The following is a 15,676-nucleotide window of genomic DNA, read 5'->3' as shown; positions in this document are numbered from 1 at the left end:
ATCACTGAAACAGGAAATGAATGCAGAATGACGTCTAATGACGGGTGATTTCAGTGCATTAATGCATGAAAAACGTCCTGTAGCTTGGGTCAGATTTACACATAGAACACATAAAAAACTAATAAAAATGTTAACCAATGATTCACTTTTTACCCATCCATCTTTTTGTTTAATCTAACTTTGACACTGCAGAACAAACTCAATCACCTCATCACCTTCAGCTCCATCAAAGACAGTTTATTTTTAATAAGTTTTTGTATATGTTATTTATATATTTATTTTTTATTTATTTGTTTGTTCAGTCTTTGTAGGCGTTAAAAAGTTTGAGTTCCTGAGCTTAGACGTTGTAATACCTCAAGGGGCCAGAGGGAGACGCGCTAAGCCCACCACTCACCTGTACCAAACTGCACCAAGGGAATTATTATTTCGCCTCTGAGTTTCTATTTAATGTTTTTTTACGGTGACGGTGGCGGCCTCGTTGCTTTTTTTCTTTATTTTTTCTCATTTTTTAAGGTTGCGGTGTTTCCGGGTTCACTGAAGGGGAAAGTATCCATTAATTCCCACCTTGTCAGCGGATGTATGCGCGCGTTTGTGTGTGTGTGTGTGTGTGTGCGTTGCGCGTGGAGAAATGTAGGAAGTAACGATAACTTTCCGCCAAGGACGACGAGAAAACGTAATCCTGCATTTGTCACAAGGAAAAAGGCATTGCAGTAGGAATTACGACCATTGATATAGACTAAAACCTCCTTTTTCTAACCATTGGGAACTCTTTATTCGCTTTTCAGTTCATATTTCGGCCTGTTTTTTTTCCTTTTCTTTTTTTTATTTCAAGTGATGTTTTTCCCCTGACGTTGTGTGACAGGAGTTGGCCAGCGTCACACAGAAGTGCAGGTATCTTTATTTTTCTCTCCTGCCAGCGTGTTTTCCAGTTTTCGAAGATGGAATGAGACACTTTCCTTAAAGGTGAGACTTTTTGACATTTAGCGCCTCTTTGACACCTGTTACTGTTAGGTGTTTGCCATGGACAGATGTCTGTTTATCGGGATTATGTTGATTATATTAGGATTAATGGTTTCCCAGGAAAGCGTGCGGATACTGAAAGTGTACAAGAAGTAAACAAAATGAATAAGGGCTTACAATAAACTCAACTTTCATTGCTGTTTCTTAGTCTTCCTGAGAAATTTGTGTCCTAACTTTTATTTGAACATATTTACCGAGTGGGGGAAAAGACCCAAATGAAATAAAGTAAGAAATTTATTTTTCTTTAAATAGCAACGGAAGAATTACTGGCACCCATAATAATCCCATTAAAATAAACGTCACTGTTTGTACTTTAACAATTAAAGTGGAGTAAAGTTTCTAGATACTTCTAACTAGTTGTAACCAGTCATTTTCTGTTTGCCTGGGGCTCAGTTATGACGTGACACACGTATGCCTGCTGGATGTTTGGGAGTCATGGAAAAAACTTTTTCTCCGTTTCCTCTGCAAAATTTCACATGTGGAGTCGGATAAGATAATTAATCTGGGATTAGGTGATTTGGTTGGATTGAGGTTTACAGCAACAGACACTGTTAGTTCAAAACAAACTATACAGACAAGCACCTCAGACCTACAGTTAGGCATGGTGGAGGCTCTGTGATTCTGTGGGCCTGTTGGTCTTCTTAAATTGCATACAATTAAAAATAAATAAAACCTGAAAACTTGGCTTCTAATCAACATTCACGGTGGGTCAGGCATTAAAAAATCAAAAGATAGATATATAGATTAGCTCCTTGTTAAGTATAGTGGAAGATGTGTGATGCTGTGGGCCACTTTCATTCTAGCGTTTCCATATTGTTATGGGAACGTGGAAATTCATAGACATTAAAAATGCAAACTCAAAGCAGGTCTTCAGTGTTACGTTAATAATCCAAATTGATGTTCAAAGTAGCAGAAATGGGTCATCATGCACAAAACAAATACAAAAAGTTAGTTGTTATGTAGAGCCAAAAGAAAACCTCAGAGGTGAGCAAATGTGAAGAGATTAGAAACCAAAGATCAAGAACTCTGAACTGTCTAGAGGAGCGGTTGTGAAGCGTTTTTGTCAAACTGGCCTCGCATTTGAGCTTATATTCATTATTAAGTGAAGCGTTAAAACAACACAAACTACACTAATAAGGTAATTTTAGGAAATGAAGTAGAAATTTTATGAAGAACTCTAGCAAAAAATATTCAGACATTTTTCTAGTAAAATTAGTCTTTATTCTACTAATATTAAGACTATATTCTCCTGATTAAACTAAAATTCTCATAGCCAAACCCACATACTCTGGCATACAACTCACTGAAATAAAAGCTACTTTTTGAAATCATTTTATGTCATTTGTAATTTTGTTTTCTGGAAAGAAAACGAGAAAAAAAAGGTTAAAATCGAACACATATATCTGTTTCTTATGCTTTAAGAAGATCATTACGTTCTTGCAGCCTCGTTTTTGCATCATCTGAGCAGAAATGTGTTTTCTTTCATGGTATTCTGCCACTGTTACATAGTCAAGTTCTTGTGAAGTGTGAAATATCCTGGTTGGGTAGAAAGAACTGAGGAAGGAGGCGTCTTATTGGTTCACATGAAAATGAGCTCCAGATAATTTATCCCATGTCCTCTCCTTCTACCAGGACTGCCTCTGTGTTATTACGCAACCAGGAAATTTGATTGCATTAAATCTTGGTAAACTGGATTTGTGTAAAATCTGCCATCCATGCCAGAACTGCCACTGGCATCCACACAGTGTAGATGTTTCCACCGGTGATTTGGTTTAAAGCATTCACTTATTGTAAGTCATGTTTTTTATGCAAAGCCGTTCAATTGCGATCAAAGATTAATTAATTTATTTAAAGGCTTTTTACATTTCTCTTCCAGAGTTGCAGATTAAGGCTGGTCAGTAAATAGATTTTATCGATTAATCAAACTTTTGGTTTTTGAAAGTTGCCTTTTCTTTTTTCACCAATGGACATCTTGGGTTTCCGAAGTTCAGTGACGTCAGCAGCACACCCAGCGTCGGCATCTCGCTTGGCAGGATTTTTTTTATTTTTTTTACAGCTTCTGGTTATTTGGACTTTGAATTCAGATCAACTCTGCAACAAAATATAACAGTCGGGCTACATTTTTCTTGTTTTATTACAAGAATAAAATCTTAATCTTAGCTGAGTAAAGTAATATTAGGGAACAAAGTAGTAATTTTATTGGAACTCTAACAAAAAATTATTTATCCAAATTTTTTCTTATTAAAATTACTTTTTTTTTATTTTAAGACATTTGTCTGGTAAAATTGTATCTTTATTCTGCTAATATTATAACTATATTCTCATAATTAAACTAAAATTCTCGTACAACTTATAGCAGGGATGACTGAAAAAATTAGAAATTTTGTTTTCTGAAAAGAAAACGATAAATCGGATCTGGTATGAAACGATCTTATTTTTTAGCTAAATCGCTCATTTCTAATTTTATGTCATAATTTATGCAAAATTAATGCAATAGCAATCAATGATGTATTTATTTAAAGGTTTTTTACTTCATCCAAATGTTTTCTCACATATTTTTATTGATTTATTATTTTAAGACATTTTTCTGCTAAAATTGCAGCTTTATTCTGCTATTATGAGTATTTTCTCCTACTTATGCTAAAATTTCTCTTAGCCAAACACAGATATTCTGTCGTACAACTCACTGTAGGGATGACTGAAATAAAAAACACTTTTTGAAAACATTTTTTGTTATTTGTAATTTCGTTCTCTGAAAAGAAAACAAGAACAAATCAGTTAATCTGATTTGGCAAGAACAGATTTAATTATATGTCTTGTTTTCTATGCAAAATTAATGCAATAGCAATAAAAGATTTGCTTATTTAAAGGTATTTTACAGATGTTTTCCAGAGGCGCTGATATTTTTAACTCCATCCAAATGTTTTCCCAGAAACTCTCATATTTTTATTGATTTATTTTAATTAAAAACGTTGTTTTATTGCCACTGTGTGTGATTTTCTGCAGTACCTGGTGGGCTGTGAGTTATGCAGAAGCCCGTCTCTGGATCAGGATGAGCGCTACAGATGGAGCTGGGACCCCTGAGCACGACAAAGACGCCCGTGTGGTGCAGATCTACCCCAGGCTGCCTCTGGAGACAGATGCCTACTGTCCCCTGCAGGTCAGCATCAAGGACACGGTGAAGACTGTGATCCACAACGCTGTGGTCACGCTGGACTTGGACTCCAGCCAGAGCTACAGCCTACTGGAGGTGAAGGAGAGCAGCGGCGAGGAGACGCCTCTGGACGATGGGGACCGCCCTTTGGTGCGGGTCCTGCGTTGGCCGCCGGAGACACAGAAATGGCACCCTCGGAGTCAGGGCTACTACTTCGTCCTGCAGCAGAGCAACAACGGAGCGAAGCAAGTCGCAACATCTAAAGAGGAGTCCGACGACCTCTGCAGCCTCCCGTCTGTGACCAAGGAGGCGGTGCTGGAGGTCTTACGCCAGCGCTTCCACAAGCACAAAATCTACACCTACATCAGCAACATCCTCGTCGCCGTCAATCCCAACAGGTTTTTACCTCTTTATTACAACCCAAAGTACGTGAAGCTGTACAAGAACCAGCCGCTGGGCAATCTGAGCCCGCATATATTCGCCATCGCCGACGTGGCGTTCAGAACCATGCTGGACCGGCAGGCGAACCAGTGCATTCTGATATCTGGAGAGAGCGGATCGGGGAAGACTGAGAGCAGCAGCTACCTCATCCACTGCCTGACCACACTCAACCCGGGGACGTACGCCGGCGGACTGGAGCGAGCCATTCTGGGGGCCGGGCCGGTTCTAGAGGTAGGACACCAACATACAAACCTTTTCACAGGCTGGGCGATAAATCAATCTTATCATTTAATTGAATCTTTGGTTCTTAAACAACTTTTTTTTTTAATTGTTTTTTCATTTGATGTCAGCCATCTTACAAGCATTTTCTACAGCTTCTATTTATTTGGATTTTGAGGTCAACTCTGCAACAAAATCTATTTCTTTTAATAAGTTAGAACAGCATTCCTTGTGGGATCAAGAAAGTATCTTCGAATTTAATTTTTATTTATGAGAGCCCACTGCACTGAACCTTATAGAAAACCTCATGGTTATTCCACCACATATTGATTTCTGAACTCTTCATCAGTATTGTTGTTTCTAAATGAATATGAAGTTTGTTTTCTTTGCATTATTTGAGGTCCAAAAGCACTTTTTCCTTATTTTGACTATTTGTCATTTTCTGCTAATAAATACAACATTTTTCAGAGACATGTTGTCAGCATAGAGTAAAAGAACAATGTTTATTTTACTCAAACATATTCCTATAAAGAGTAAAATCAGAGGAACTGATCATTTTAATATTTTCCAGAGCTGTGTAGTCATAGTAATTCCAGAATAAAGTCAGGGTTTCCTCCAGTGTATTATAAACCTGGCGGGCCACCAGGCTTTACTTGTGCCCCCACCAGGCTTAGCATTGCTTAATTATTTAATTTCTATATAAATGTTTGCGGGCTGCACAGTGGCGCAGTTGGTAGCACTGTTGCCTTGCAGCAAGAAGGTCCTGGGTTCGATTCCCGGCCGGGGTCTTTCTGCATGGAGTTTGCATGTTCTCCCTGTGCATGCGTGGGTTCTCTCCGGGTACTCCGGCTTCCTCCCATAGTCCAAAAACATGACTGTCAGGTCAATTGGTTTCTCTAAATTCTCCCTAGGTGTGAGTGTGTGTGTGAATGGTTGTTTGTCCTGTATGTCTTTGTGTTGCCCTGCGACAGACTGGCGACCTGTCCAGGGTGTACCCCGCCTCTCGCCCGGAACGTAGCTGGAGATAGGCACCAGCAACCCTCCCGACCCCATTAGGGACAAGGGTGACCAGAAAATGGATGGATGGATGGATAAATGTTTGCATTTTTAAGACTTTATAGTTGGTGTTCAGATATTAATCTTCCAGTCTTTCAGTAACACATAATTATCAAGTGATATTTTGAAATTTCCTGTCAACTTTATAGATTTTTTAACTCAAAACCATGGCAAACCACTGGATGAATCACTGCTGTAGCATCACCAGGCTTAGCAAGTTTTCTGGGGGAAACCTTGAAAGTCGTTTGACAAAATCAAAGTAATACGACAATAAAGTTTTTATATTATCAGAATAAAATGGTAATATTAGGAGAACTCCAACACAAAAAATATACAAAATTTAATGATCCAAGCTTTTTTCTCATTAAAGCAAAGTTTTAATAGATTCTTCTGGTAAAATTGCAGCTTTATTCAGCTACTATTATATAAAACATAGTCATAATATTAGCAGAATATTATAGTAATGCTTCGTCATACAGGGATGATCTAAATAAAAGTGACTTTTTGAAAATATTTTCTGTCAAATTGTAATTTATTTTTTACAAAAGAAAGTGAGAAAAAATTGGAAATGTGATCTGGTATGAATAACAATCTGATATTTTAACTTCAAGCCATTTCGCCCAGCCCTACCTGGATGTAAAATCTGTAGGAGCCAGAAATATTCATGTGATATTAGTTTGAAGCACAGAATAATAAACAATATAATCAATAAGGCTCTCTGCTCAGGGCTCCACTCACCAAAGGGCATCACATGCATTTATACAGGCTGTCCGCACGTCCTTAGAAAGTCTTAAACTCATGTATCTACAATAAAGTCCTTAAAATGTCTTCAGTTCATGCTTTTCTAAAAGTAAATTGGGCTTAAACATGTTAATCAGACGTCTTAAATTGTGTCATTGCTGGACTATTAGGTCTTGTAAATTAGTTTTGTTAGAGAAAAGTTTGAGTGATGCGCAGATCTTCACCTTGCTTTGTGACTGGAGGTGGTTTGGGCTACCGGTAGCTAGCTGCTAATCTTTGCTAGTTAGGTAACTGGCTTTTTTATGTCCATCATGAGCAAATTTCTGTTGCCATACAGGTCTTACATTTAATTCATAACGGTCTTAAAGAGTCTTATGTTTGTGTTGGTGAAACCTGCAGAAACTCTGTTTTAATTTCATCACTTAGTGCTAAAATAAATTGAGTGATTAGACAAGCATAAGAATAAGCAATATAATCAGAATTAGCTTTAATTGACTAAAAAAGACAAGATTAACAATAATCTGGCCATTAGTTTGTTAGTTAATAATGTTTCTGATAAGTTTTGTCATAAAAAATTGCTGTTATTTTGGGTATTTGTTTGTTTGTGGTTTAGTTTGTGGGTTTGGTTCTGATTCAGATGAAAACTTGAGAAATTTTTATCATTTCTGTTTTTAGAAAACCCACATAAATCCATTATTGACAAATTGTTCTAATGTTTGCATAAAAGTAACCAGATCTGTTCTTATTTTGTAAGCGGCTTCAAATATTTTAATCTGCCTAAATGACTCGTGAATCAGATCAGCTGAACATTTGTTCCTGTCTTTGTTAATACGCATAATCCGGAAAAACAAACGAGCTGTTGACTTCCATGGGAAACATTCTCTGGTTGCAGCTCTGTTAAGATTTTATCACAGCTCTTGCAGGGAGAGGAACTTGTTGAAATGTTAGAGGCATTTGTAACTTTCATTCCAACAGAACTAAAACAAGCTCAGAGTAAATCAGAAAACAAACATCTGCTTCTGCTGCAAGTTACAGCAAAAGACAATGAAGTTAAGTTTTCTTTTTGGATTCGTATCTATAAAGTCAAGCCTGCAGAGTGTGACTCACTGTGGTACGACTTCGCTAATCAGCAGATCACTTTGTGGCTCTTTTTTTTTTTCCTTGTACTATCAGTTAAGATATGCCTGTACTTGTCTCTTTCTGAAAAACTTGCTATTTGAGTCTTGAAACAGAAACTTGCAAATATATAATGTGGCCCTCAAATGTTTAGTGAAATCATTAGTGAATTGTCTGTTTATCATAGATTTATGGGAAATGCAACAAGTTGGTAAATAAATGAAGCAAATCTGTTCATTTGAAATATTCTGTGAAAAAGTCTTAAACCACCTCTAATGTCTGTACTTTACCTCCATTGATATTTAGCTTTTTGTCCGTCTTTGTCCCAGATTATGACAGTCTGCTTAGAAAATGAGGATATGGACAAAATTGAGGACCAAAGAAAAACATGAAAAACAGTCTAACATAGACTGTTTTTCTATGTTAAGAAAACCAAATATTTGCACCTCTAAAGCAAGCCAAAGACGGCTCTAAAATCATTGATACAAGAGAATTATATTCGTAAAACCTTAAAACAAAACATATTTTCTTTTTAGTTCACAATCATGAACTAAAACATAGACTGTTTTTCTACCTTAGAAAAACAGTCTACCTTGGACTGTGCAAATAAGTGCACAGTATTTACCAAAGCTAAATAATGTAGCTTTGGTAGCTCACCAAAGATACATTATTTCTGTTAATCTCCAATATATAAGCCAAATTTCCAGCTAATTAATGTTTGGGAATCTTCTTGATGTTCAAATACTCATCTATGTGGCAAACTGGGTTATTTTTGGTATTTTCTTTAGACTAATTAAACATAAGAGGACATTTGTGCTTTTTCAGACTGCTAGCATCCCCTAAACTTTGTTTACATTCTGACATGTTACAGACTTCATTGTGTTTTATTAGTTTTCATGTTACAGACAGGTTTTCACATGATTGTGAACTAAAAAGAAAATATGTTTTGTTTTAAGGTTTTACGAATATAATTCTCTTGTATCAATAATTTTAGAGCCGTCTTTGGCTTGCTTTAGAGGTGCAAATATTTGGTTTTCTTTCTAAAACCTCTGGATGTCTAAATATGTAGTATAACCATTAGAAGAAGAAGTTTATTCAGCAACAAGGCAATTAAAAGTGCTTTACATGTATTAGAAGAAAAATAAAAACGACACAAGCACAACAAAAGAAAAACTAGTTTAAAATGTTCCAGTTGATATTAAGCGAAGGTAGTTCTAGTTTTCACCTTTGATTTAAAAGTAAATATAAAACTAAATATTGGTTCTCCATGACATCCTAAAAACTAAAAATACAGACATTATTTACCAAACAGTTCATGTTTTTAACCATTTGGATAAAGACCTTCTGCAAACATCAATTTTAAGTCTCACCCCAGATTCTCAGTGGTAATCAACCAGTTTATCAAGCTTATTTGTGTAGCACTTTACACCCTGAAAACTTTAAAAAAAAAAAAACAGTTGTGAAAACAACATTTTGTCCAGTGCCATCGCTAAAATTATTAATACACATCAAATATGTTGATCAAAATTCGATTTATTATTGTTCAAAATCAACTCCACAATGGCGGGTTATTAGTCTTGATTTAAAGCTCAGTGTTTCAGCTGTTTTTCAGTTTTCTGGACGTTTGTTCCATATTTGAAGAGCATAGAAGCTGACCAGTGATGTTTTCTTTTCCCAGCCTGTCAGTTTAAGTGGAAAGTGACATTTTATTAGGTTTACAGTTGTGTCAATCATACAGATTAAACAGTGGTTTCAGATTTTAAAAACTTGCGATATTGTTTTAAAAACTGCATTAAGTTTCTCCTACCGGAGTCGCATCTGCTGGGTTTCCTGGTCATCATGAGGCTTTTTGTTCAGTAATGTTCTCCATTAAACCTCTGAGGCCTTCACAGAAAAGCTGGGTTATGCTGAGATGCACACAGTTTGACTTCATTTACTGGTTTGATGATTTCTAAAAGCTTGGTTGCACTTCATTTTATTTAAAGGAAGTAATATGCATGTCAGATTTTTAACATTTTTATGTGTAAAACCTTTATATCACTTTTAACTCCATTTTTAAAATATGCATGGTAGACTTTCACTGGTAGACAGTGAAGGTTGTGGTTGTAAGCTGACGAGATGTGAAAAGGTTCAAAGGTCGTGAATGTTTTTTTTCTAGATACTGCAATCATAAACCATCAATTTAGAAAGAAAGTAGGTCAACAAGCAGAAGCAATTCCTCTGAAAAAGCATTTTCTGGATCATTTAACATCTACAGATTTCTGGTTACTTGAGTTTTCTGTGAAGACATTTCCTGCTCCTGGCCCCAAAGGTTGTTTGGTATCAACTCTCCAAAATGTCCCTTCAGGTTAGGCTGTTATCTGTACAGATTCAATGGCGGATAAATCTAAGTTGTGCTACTTTATCTTTGTCAATGAGTAACTGGTTCAAATTTTTCACACACTTTGGCTCCAAAGTTTCTGTTTCGGTCACCTATTTGCTCTGGTGCCAAACAGATCCGAAGGGAAATACTTGCATTCTTAAATGGCATACATGACAAAATGTGACTTTATTTTGGTTTAATTGAAGGAAAAATACATTTCTTAGTGACGTTTGTGGCCTGAGAATGGATCCACATGTTGAAAGTGAGGCATTAGTTGGTTTCACTTCATTTAAACTGTGGTATTGGGAAACAAACTAGCGGAGTTGCTGTGGTAACAGTTTCATTCATGTTGCTTCTTTTGACTCTTCACTTATTTGTTCCAGTAGTAGGTGTGGAAATACCAGAAATTCGCCCCCTCAGATTTTTGTGCTTTATCTTTCCATCTAAACAGATGCCACAGAAAAGGCTGATATGGTTACAGATTGCACACTTCCTCCTTCCCAGAGGGCCCAGCTATTTTTTACACGGTGACAAAAGAGGGATTTTCTCTCCAAAAACAAGTTCTGCACGATTCGAATTGGAAAAACCCACCGTTTAAGATTTGTTTCAGTTGTTCACAGCTCTTCTCCTTAAAGCTTAGAGAGATTAGTTTAGCTTTTAAGATGTTTAATGAGTGAAAAGTAATCTCTGAGATGATTGTTTTTCATAAAAAATGTTATAACAGTGCGATGCTTCTGCATTCTTGCTCCTTTTTTAACATCTTGGGATTTCCTTTGCATGTATGAGTCAGTCTGCAGAACCAGTTCCCATTTGTCTGAAATCTAAACTTCATACGTTCTTGTTTTTGTTTCCATGTCATCTTGCTATCACTCTCCTTTTTATCTTCTTGCTGATGGATATCTGCCATTCCTTCCCACCTTCTCTCCCCATTGAAAACGTTATTAATCGATAACTAAGTCGATTTTCGACCTGGACTAAACAAAGCGTGTGTTTATATGCGTTAACTGGGTGAATTTATGCTTTACTTTTGCCTTTGTGAAGCTTCCCAGAGGGAATTTGCAGGGCGTTACCTTTGAGGGAACACCGGAGCGAGAAGAGAAACAGAAACGTGTCTGAACAGGCTTAGCCAGGTCCGCTGGCAAACCCATATAATCAAGAATAAATCAACTCCCTTCTCTCTTTGTACTTTTTTAAAGACTGTCCAGCTCTTGTTTTTGTCAAACCGTCCTTAAATCAACCAGCGTGAGATTGTAGATTATTAATAATGGGATTTTCCCGACAGATTTCTGCACCATACTAATTAATCTCACTTTGGAAACAGAATAATCATATTTCATCGACAGCAGAGTCAGATTTTAAAATGGTTTTTGGTTCAGCAGCACAGTAAGTCCTTCAGTGGGTCTTCTCCTGCTGCTGCTGCAGTTTTGTTGAAAAAAATCTATCCGTTTAGGGTCAATCACACAGATTAAACAGTGGTTTCAGATTTTAAAAACTTGCGATATTGTTTTAAAAACTGTATTAAGTTTCTCCTACCGGAGTCGCATCTGCTGGGTTTCCTGGTCATCATGAAGCTTTTTGTTCAGTAATGTTCTCCATTTATTAGTGCCATTAATGTAACACACGGATATTTGTTGTTTAATGCAGTAGAAAATGTGTTTTTAAGATCATTAATATGCGAAAGTAAACCCAGCTGGATCTTTTTGCAAACGCAGCAGATGTGCCTAGATGCATCTTTTTAATTAAAATTGATTTAAATTATGAATTACATTTTTTTCCAGTAGCTGGCAGATTACTACCTCTGTAGTTGTGTTGAATTAAAAGCAGAAACACTATTTCTTCAAATATTTGTGTAATTGCAAGTCAAATTGTCATCACATCCTTCTCTACCGTTGTCACATTTGTTCCTAATATCACACAGCTTTATCTCAATTCAAGGTTTTACTGTTTTTTCACAACCGTTCTACTTTTAAGGGCTGGTTGTACCAGAATATATTGATAAAACCCATTAATAAACCATTAAAATATTAATAAATAGCTGCCTCTGCATTCAATAAGTACTTCTGAAAATTAACTAATACTGAACATCTTGTCACATCGATCATTCTCCAGGATTTTGCGATTGTTTCTGATTCTTTACAATCAAAATCACTGATTTTGTGAAGCTGATTCAAAAATAATTGCAAGGTATGACGTTAAATGTGACTTTTTGTTACTCTTCACATTGATTATGGATTATAATTTGACATAAAGTAAGACTGAGGCAGCGGAGTAGAAGAAGTAAGAAATACTGCCACCTGCAGGTGGAAGATGGCATCACTTAAACTCAATAGATTTGAACATTTTTGCTGAAAATTTCCAATAAATTAAGCATTAGCGAGACAAAATGTGGGATTCAGTTGATTTTTGCATGAATTGTCAACAATTGGAAGAACTGATGGCCACATAAAAAGCAACAGTGGGCCTGTTTTAGCCCCCAGACCTTGAGTTTACCCCATTCTCTGCACATCTTTCTACAATCTTTCACACTTATTTGAATGATATTTAGTTAAATTACATCATAAATGCATGAGAAGAATCCCCTTGGATGAGACTAAATATGAAAAAGGAAATAAAGTATTCTTCAATGCCTTGAGTTTCCTTATCATTTCATCCGTTGTGTTTAGATTGTGCTTCTGCGTGTTGTTTAGACTTGTAGAAAATTATCTAGTAATGTTTTTTAATAGAAACGATAGGGTTGGACATCAGATTAAGCTTGTTAGAAAGTAAAGAACTGATCTTGTATGGAGTGAAAAACTGGACAGAACCATTTGTGAGGGAAATAAAAGTATAACATAGAAAATATTTGAGTTTTGAAGTGAGTGAAAAACAAAGTTTGCCGTTTTATCAGTTTTACTTAACAGGAAATGATCAAATAAATGTGTTCTTGCCAAGTTTTCTTTTTTTATATTTGCCACAAGTGTACAAAAACACACCACAGATTCTTGTCATCATCTAAAAAAAAAAAAAATCAAAAACAAAGTACAGTTTTACTTATTCTAAAGTAATAGTCCGATGCTGCTGGTCAAATATCACCTACTCATCATCACCAAGTGTGATCACCTCTGTGAAAGTCGAGTTTTATCAAAGTGCACAGAGAAACCCAGAGTTTTATAAACAGTTACAAGTCAATCATCCAACACTGGAAAATATTTTTTACAATTGAAAAGCATTTAAGACTGTTTTTAATCTTTCCAGCAGTTATAATTAAACAAGTTCATCCCAAAAGCTTCACTCCTCAGCCGGCATTAGAAAATGATTTGGGTTTGTTGTGCAGCTATTCAGTCAGTAATGAATTTCTCTTTATAAGAGTTTCCTAGCGTTAAACGTGGGCATATATGACTGACAGCAGCAAACCTGCAAAAGAAAAAGAATCAATTCAGATTCATGGCTCAGTTAAAGTCCAGACAACACGCCATAGGATTGTGCAAAAACAAATCCACTGAAAACTTTTGTGTCTTTGTAAAGAACAGAGAGTGGGGCGTGCTGTGGTGGCGTAGCGGTTAGCGCGACCCATATTTGGAGGCCTTGAGTCCTCGACGCGGCCGTCGCGGGTTCGACTCCCGGACCCGACGACATTTGCGCATGTCTTCCCCCCTCTCCTTCCCTGTTTCCTGTCAGCCTACTATCACATAAGGGACACTAGAGCCCACAAAAACACCCCCTGGAGGGGTAAAAAAAAAAAAGAACAAAGAGTGATGTAAAACAGTCACTCGCTACAGTTCAGAAAATTGTAAAACAGCCGAAACACTGAGTTCCTTTAGATCTAGACTAAAAACCGACGTTTAGAGTTGATTTTGTACCATTATTAATGAAACATTAACCAACATTTTAATGTGTAATGAGAGCACATGGAAAATAATGTTTCAATTGTTGATTGTGTTTTTATGATGTAAAGCACTTTGAACTGCCTTGTTGCTGACATGTACTATACAAATAAAGTTGATTTATGATTTATTCTGCATATTTTAAATGTTTTCCTGCTCCAGCAAACCTCAATCTCCAACTTCTGCAGCAGCCTGATAGCAAGTGGAGCTTATTAAGGGAAACATTTAACAGGTTTATTTGAGCACAGGCCCTACAGGACCCACATTTTCCACCTGTTACACTATTAAAACACAGGGTGTGGTTAATTTTGTATACAGAAAACCATTTTGTTTTTGGTTTTCTGTTTAATAATCACAATGTGAACAGTTTGTAAAATTATAACCTGGTTCCAATTGAAACTCTTGTGCTGCCATCCATACAAATGCAAATTTTAACTCATATGCAGCAAACATTTACCATGTTTATGTACATGAAAGGTTCTAAAGCTACTTTCTGTTTATTTTAAGCTGTGTTTCATATGTTTCTGCAGGCATTTGGCAATGCAAAGACAGCAGAAAATAACAACTCCAGCCGCTTTGGGAAATTCATCCAGCTCATCTACCTGGAAAGTGGCGTCATCAGAGGGTAAAACATCATGTGCTTCCTTATAAACACTGTAAAAATGCAAAATCCTGCTAAATATTTTGGTCCAGTTTCTAGTGCAAATGTCTTAGTAGAAGTAACTTCTCAGCAAGATATGAGTTTGTCAATAATTCCTTAATATTGATGAAAAATACTAGTTCCACTGGCAGATTATTTCACTTGCAACATGGAAAATCATTAACAAAAACAATCACTTTTATCTTGCTCAAAAATTTGTTTTGTCTTCACGTGTACTAAGATATTTGCACTAGAAACTAGACCAGTTTTTGCAGTGAAGATGGTGGATTTTACATCATTTCTCAGTGGATGGCTTTTATTTATTTCTCTTTTTGTGCATAATTTACAGAGCATTTGTTGAGAAGTTTCTGCTGGAAAAGAACCGCCTGGTGTCTAGAGCTAAAAATCAAAGGTATGCAATATTAAATCTTCAAATAATCAACTCAGATTATGATCCAAATATTGTTTAGGTAATACATTTCTTGTTATATCTGTATAACATTAATATCTAAATGAAGCCACTACGTTTACCATTAATGTAAACGATGAAAGTTAAATGTCTTTTGTGGCGCCTGATCCTCAGGAACTTCCATGTCTTCTACTGTTTGCTGATGGGCGCGTCTAAAGACGACCGGGAAGAATTTCATCTACTGCAGCCGCAGGATTATGTTTATCTCAACCAGGTACCTTTGATCCACACGCTTTACTGCTGCAGAGAAAGAGGAAGTGACGAGCTAATATAAAACACAATAATGAAGCCTCTGCTCTGTCTGATTAGACCGGACCACTTGGCCATTAAATCTCTCATCAGCATAATAATTTATGCTGTAAATTAACACTAGAATTGTGTAAAATCGAAACATAATTCAGCTCAGTCTACTCATATTTCCTCCTCTGTCGTAGATGAAGGATTTAGCTTAACACATTTCTGAAAGTCTAAAACATTTGTTCCTCTTTCATGAAGTGAATTGCGAAAGTATTTATTTTTGTTGAGGAATTTCACAACCACCAAAATCTATTTACTTTGTATATGTGATAAATCAACACTAAATGGTGCATAAGTA

The 15,676-nt window shown here is 36.3% G+C and overlaps 1 protein-coding gene and 1 long non-coding RNA gene across 4 annotated transcripts in view; one reads left to right on the top strand and one right to left on the bottom strand.

The window, feature by feature from the left end:
- The first annotated feature begins 505 nt into the window (after nucleotides 1-505).
- Nucleotides 506-15,676, top strand: part of LOC114145781 (myosin IXb) — a 39,574-nt gene continuing 24,403 nt past the window's right edge. Inside the window, exons 1-5 of one of the 3 annotated variants that reach the window (XM_028019362.1) lie at nucleotides 506-963; nucleotides 4,027-4,846; nucleotides 14,503-14,597; nucleotides 14,962-15,024; nucleotides 15,196-15,295. In XM_028019362.1, coding sequence (XP_027875163.1) covers nucleotides 4,073-4,846; nucleotides 14,503-14,597; nucleotides 14,962-15,024; nucleotides 15,196-15,295 — 1,032 coding nt within the window. In that variant the 5' untranslated portion in view covers nucleotides 506-963; nucleotides 4,027-4,072. The remainder of the gene's footprint in view (nucleotides 964-4,026; nucleotides 4,847-14,502; nucleotides 14,598-14,961; nucleotides 15,025-15,195; nucleotides 15,296-15,676) is intronic. The other 2 variants (XM_028019361.1, XM_028019363.1) reach the window with 2 other exon arrangements.
- Nucleotides 9,265-9,675, bottom strand: LOC114145785 (uncharacterized). The gene is made up of 2 exons (XR_003595766.1): nucleotides 9,555-9,675; nucleotides 9,265-9,426 (listed from the first exon to the last, which is right to left on the bottom strand). It is a non-coding gene; the product is annotated as an uncharacterized LOC114145785 (long non-coding RNA).

This window comes from Xiphophorus couchianus, chromosome 6 (genome assembly GCF_001444195.1).
Source record: "Xiphophorus couchianus chromosome 6, X_couchianus-1.0, whole genome shotgun sequence".
Lineage (NCBI taxonomy): Eukaryota > Metazoa > Chordata > Actinopteri > Cyprinodontiformes > Poeciliidae > Xiphophorus > Xiphophorus couchianus.
The sequence above is the reverse complement of the archived record's forward strand: the minus strand, read 5'-3'. Positions and strand labels throughout refer to the sequence as shown.